The sequence below is a fragment of the Cibotium barometz genome, chromosome 14, assembly GCF_041138505.1.
Source record: "Cibotium barometz isolate CiBa-2024 chromosome 14, ASM4113850v1, whole genome shotgun sequence".
NCBI lineage: Eukaryota > Viridiplantae > Streptophyta > Polypodiopsida > Cyatheales > Cibotiaceae > Cibotium > Cibotium barometz.
The window spans coordinates 3,338,375-3,344,210 of NC_141059.1; the positions used below are offsets into that span (position 1 = coordinate 3,338,375).

Sequence of the window (5,836 nt, forward strand, 5' to 3'; positions counted from 1 at the left end):
AACAAAAATTACAAAAGAATAATAGAATATGCATGCTTGTCGGTCTGTAAAGTCTATATGTTTGAACCCCTAATGCAACTCTCTCTCTCTCTCTCTCTCTCTCTCTCTCTCTCATGGCATGCCTTATTTCTTCTTTTGTATCAAAGAACTCAAGTTTTAGGCTTCAACACACCAAAAGTGTATGCATTACTTCTTCTTTTTTTGATATATTGTATTTAAGATACTTTCCTCTTGTAGATTTTTAAACTTCTCTAGTGGACTTTTGGATGTAAGGTTGGTAGTAATTGATGAGGGTTTGTGGGCAAGGCGATACCGTTGACAGGGTCAGAAAAACTTTCAATAATGGCGGTTAAACACATCTTTTCTCTAAGGTAAAGAGGATTTTGTGCTTCACTAGAATGTGAAGAGTTAAATTTTTAGCACTTCCAACACCTATCTTCGCTATGTCACATTACATACAAGAAATCCACAACACCTATCCGCTATGTCACATTACATACATTTCTTTCTTTCTGTCTGTAATGATATACCTAGTCTTTTTTTTTAACTTTTGAAGGCACACTTACAAGATAAGCTAATGCTAAATGCAAGCGCATATAGGTACATGTCTTTTTGTGTTATATAGATTTACATGAAAGGAGCATTTCTTGCAAATTCTCTGGCATTGCAAAATCAGACTGCCCCGACAATACATGAGCGCTTCTTTTTTTTTTTGGGGGGGGGGGGGGGGGGGGGGGGGGGGGGGTGATGGTTTTGGCTCATGCTCACATGCCTACATACAAATGGACAATTTTGGGTGTGACTATGCTCTTTCATGCCACTTTCCTAACTATTTAGAGCTTCAAAAAAAACTATCTTTATCATGTAAAACGTGCAGAATGACCCTCTCTCAACATCTAGTTGAGGAGACAGCGTGGCTTGTGATCATGTCGAGGAGGTTTGATTGTGGGGGTCAGCACTAGATGCACTTCCCGTTTTAATCACGTGTAGCACTCCCCAGAAATGTGTAAGTGTGTCATTTCTTTGCACTCTAAGTTAATGGTTTAATGGGAGGAAATGACCCCAATTGCCTCTCAGTATTGCTGAATACACTATGATGATGCTCGAAATTTCTTACAGAACTTCATCACCACACGCATAGTTGCATCAGAGAGACTCTCAAGCTCCTACATTCATATCCCTGTAATAGCACCATGGGGCAAAGAGTATCTCCTACGTGCCTAACGCCACTTTGCAAGAACAAGTAGCGAAATCGCTTAATCTTGCTTTGCAAGAACAAGGAAAATTTCCTAGTACAAGGATCGCGTTTCATTGTATTAACCTTCAGAAAGTTGCAACAAAACCTTCCAAGCTGCATTTGTGAAAATTTACAACAGAAGCCGTCTGAGCTCAATAAGTATCCCCAAGTATAGGTCTACTCATTTAAGTTTAAAAGGGATAAAAGCTCTTTTTACTTGGAACTATTGAGGGAAACAAAACTTCTAAGCTTATAGAGTGATAAAAAGAGGATTGAAGCTTCTTCCTTCTAATCCACCATGCTTGTTGAGTGCTGCCTCCATCAATTCTCAGTGCTGACAGCGACGTGGCCGTTTTCATATAACTGTTCCACAGCGACAGACTCAACCATCTCTGCCTCAAATGTCTTGGAAGGTAGCCTTTCATACATCTTGGAGCCCATGCGCATAAGCTTGCTTGACCCTTGCCGCAGAACCTTTGCCCATTTCAGCCCATTCCACCTCTGCTGAATGTATACCACAATGGCTAGTATGACTGCGAACACTGGTATGGCTATGTCTCCTGCTTTCGAGTAGAAGTCTGAGCTTGGATTGGCATATTGAAACTCATCAGCAAAGTACGGATTGAATACAGACGGACGCAGGCTGTCGTACACATGAGGCAACAGCCTTAAAACAGTCACCCCAACATAGAAAAGACTTCTCAGAGGCTTCCCTCTCACTACCCACAGATGGTTTCCTACCACTTGTGGGAGTAGAAACAGGTCTTGCACCAATCCATAATACTCCTTTAGTATCCTCTCCCAATCATACTGTTTATGCAGGCCACCACGCCAATCCATGTACATGGATGAGCTGATGGGGCGCTGGCTGATACGGATGGAGTGCATGATGAGTACAGTGATGAACCCAAGCACATGGACACCAAAGCAGATTGCTAGCACTTTCTTATCACTAGGCACCCTCCATGTCTCTAGGGGTCGTCTCGAGAGCAGGCGGATCCTCGACTTGTAGACCTTCTGCACAATCCTCAGTGTGAGAAGAAATGTAGCAAGAGTGAGCAAATTCACCATGTACCCAATGGCCTGGGTCCACCTCCCCTCATTGAGCACACTCTCCCTCATGTCTTCTCCATCTGAAGTTATCCGTGCAAACAATGCCTCCACACCTGTGATAAGCGGGATACTGAAACCTACACCTTGTATTGCAAGCATGAGCAAGGAGATGTAAGGAGTGGACTCTGCATGGCTTTTGACATAAACCACCTGACTGATCAAACACCCTAGAATGAGGCTCAGTGTTAGCATACTGAGCCCCCCCTCCAAGCTCTTCCTAGAAACTATCTCTTCCCTCTGTCTCTTGTATAGGATAGGGAATGTTTCGAGGTTCATCTCTGAGAAGAAAAGGGGATCATCCTCCGGGCGCTTGCTAGTTATGGTGAGCATCACAGTTGGGTTCATAAGCCACCTTGCATTTGTGGGCGGATACTCCACCCTGAATTCTATTAAGCAATCAAGGCCATCTTCTAAGAGTTCTGCATTCTCTTGCAACGTATTCCAGGGCACACTCACCTCTCTGCAACCCACAAGAAACATCCGTCCGACTGTCGGATCATACTCTCCCTCTGCAGACACAGCAGTCACCTTGTTCCCCATGTTGTCTTTGATCTTGAGCTGAGCTGCTACTTTGTAGTATGTCTTCTGCTCATCTACCTTCTCCACCTCATCATCAGTAGCACTTCCTGGTTCCAAAGCACTGTAGTTAGATGCCTGCACCCAATGCAACTTGACATGGTCTTGTATGGCCACTATGTCCAGCTCTACATATTGCTTGAGATGTGGCCCTTTTGATGAATCGGGATTGGTGATGGCTAAAGATCTCAATGACAGATCCTCAAACAAGTTCAAGAGGCTTTCTTGGGCAGAAGGATACTCGAGCAGGGATTTCTTGATCTGCTCCCCGACACCAGTCTGTTCATATTTCTCCAAGAGGGCTCCTGCCTCAACTATCTTAGTGTATTCATATGAGATGTTGTTAACAACATCCACCGGAAGTTGGAGTGGGTACAGTGCAAGGTGAAAAGAAAGAGGGTAGTAGTTAGAAGTGCCTTCTGTGCTGGAAATGCTGCCCTCTAGGATGCTCCTTTGCTTCAAAGAGAGGGTAAGGGGGATGAAGATGCAGATCTTTGTTTCACATGCTGGTTTCTTGCTGCCTCCCCTGCACCCCACCATACAAAGCTCACCAGAGCGGCTGTTCCACTTACCTTCCGCGGCTAAGGTGAGGGCATCTAAGTTGGTTCTTTCAAATGCCAAGTTCTTGTTTTGAGAGGGCAAAACAGCCCTGATCACAGAACTAATGTTGGCACTTGAAGAGCCATCATTCTCCCTATAATCCACACACCGGATATCCTGCACAAGAAGCTGCGTGCCATTGAACCCACCATCCATGAGTTGCTGCTGCTCCTTTGGAGCTGAGAAAGGGCCGAGCTTCACACAGGTGGTGTTAGATATGCTGCAATTCCAATTGGGAACCACATCAACCCACTGCCCTGTCAGAAGCTCCTGAGCCACAGTGCAGAAAGCATTTCCCTGATACACATTCTTTGGCGGCAAGATTTCTCCTGGAAGGCGCCCTGTCTTGGCACATGCAGAGTTCACAACATCCCCAGACAAAAACTGGTAATTGGAGTAGGCACCCAGCTGAGAGAAGATGTCAACAGGGTTGAAAAAGTTGAGCTCAGATGGATCATGCAAGCTTTCTAGTCTACCTAACACTTCCCGTGAGGTCAGAGTTAGTTCATTTGGGAAATGAAGCACAGCTTTCAGCTGCGAATCATCAGAAAGTGGTGGAGAGAAAATACCCTTATTCCAAACAGAGTCAAGCCAATCCCACGGCAATGAAGTATTCTTACCACGGACGGGCAATCTGCTAGATCCCAGCATGCAAAGAAGCCTCTTCCCATTCTGCAACTCGGCATACACTCCCTCCATCAAAATGCCCAAGAGAGAGAAACCCGGATACACTTGGAAACCCTGCAAACCACTGCTCATGTAGGAAAGAGCTCTCTCTGACGACACACCCACTTGCAATACCGCACTCACATTCACCATGTTCCCTTGTACAGAGGGCCCATTTGGCACATCCACATCTGTAATCCAAAACGACACAAGATGGGCTCCCTGGTCCTTGACCGATCCATCAGAAGAATTTGAAGACACAGGCATGAAGGGCATCAACGGCTTCTTCCCCCCAACTTCCTGCCATTGACCATTGAGGAAGGAAAGTTCATTAGTGATAGCCCACTTCTTGTTCTGAATGTCTTTGTGGAAAGATGGGTCTTTGGACAGATCTGTCAGATACGACTTGCATTGTCGCTGCACCTCTGCACTGCGGCTATAGGTAGATTTGAAGCTGTAGCTGCCACCCCCTCCTCCTGCTTCTGCTGTTGTAGTGCTTGAGCCATCCCACATGCGGAAAGCACCAGGAGCTGGCATAAAATGAGAGCTAGAAGAGGCAACGCTAGCAAGAAAAAGAAGGTGCAGAACCATGAAACTGCAGATAGGGCATTGTGGCGAGTCGCTTCCCAGTAGTAATGGCATTGTGATGGAGGGTTGGGCAGCTATGGCCTTGATGCTTGAAATGGTGTGTGGAGAAGCAAAGACTACACAGAAATGGGGATCAAGAAGCTCATCAAAGGTCAGCAAAAAGACCCAAAATAGAGGCGAAGAAGCACATTATGGGAGCCCACTAATAAGATGTGCGTTGGAGATCACAACAGACAGAGAGAGAACAGAGCAAGACCTAAATGGAGATGCAGTAGTCGTGAGCAAAGGGAGAGATAATGTAGGTAGCTAGTGTGAGAAGAAAGCCGGGGCCGGGGGAGAGAGTGGTGCGTGTGCCAATATTTATGTTTTTTGGGGGAGGCAAAAAGTTGCATCGGAGCGGAGCTAAGACAGAGAAAAAGGCGTGAATTCGGCCGTATGATTGAATAGAGGAAAATGGGCCCTAAGCCCCCACACACACACACAGACTCTTATCTCTCTCTCTCTCTCTCTCTGTCTCTCTCACACACACACACACACTCACTCACTCACACTCTCTCTCTCTCTCTCTCTTTCTCGTGTATATTTATTTATTTGAAAGTGGGCACTGCAGCGGCCAGCCTAATGGGTTAAAAAGCCTAAATTGCAAGAGTTTCAAAAGTGTGCATTTATTATGCAGAGCTGATGATGCCGTCTCCGATTCGCGGAGTCGGAACCCGGATCCCCAACCGCGAGTTCCGTTCGGCGGGTATTTAAAAATTGTACCTCTGGTGGAGTAGTCTCCTAAAGAGGCCGAGAAGAGAGTAGCTTGGAACCCTTGGGCCTAGGGGCGAACATGCTCCTTGTCCCCCCCTTTTCGTTTTGGTTACTGCTGTCGTTAATTTTTGCCGTATACAAAAACACCACGTTCGATTGCGGATGACTGAAAGCGCGTGGGGTAGGGCTCCCTCTCTGCCTCCCCTCACATGCGTTGCTGCTTTTCTCCTCGCTCTCATCACCGCCATGGTAGTGATGGTACCTTGGTAGAAATTGCCCACAACTACCGCCCGCCGCCCACCA

At 46.2% G+C, this 5,836-nt stretch overlaps 1 protein-coding gene across 1 annotated transcript; it reads right to left on the reverse strand.

Moving 5' to 3' along the window:
• Positions 1 to 1,285: 1,285 nt before the first annotated feature.
• On the reverse strand, positions 1,286 to 5,301 carry LOC147631564 (uncharacterized). The gene has a single exon (XM_086808076.1). It carries the CDS (start codon positions 4,832 to 4,834, stop codon positions 1,559 to 1,561), a length of 3,276 nt encoding a protein of 1,091 aa, XP_086664202.1. The 5' UTR covers positions 4,835 to 5,301; the 3' UTR covers positions 1,286 to 1,558.
• Between the last annotated feature and the right edge of the window lie 535 nt (positions 5,302 to 5,836).

What these genes read in the sequence shown, in the direction of transcription:
- LOC147631564 (XM_086808076.1), bottom strand. Translation starts at nt 4,834, where the DNA reads ATGCCATTACTACTGGGAAGCGACTCGCCACAATGCCCTATCTGCAGT.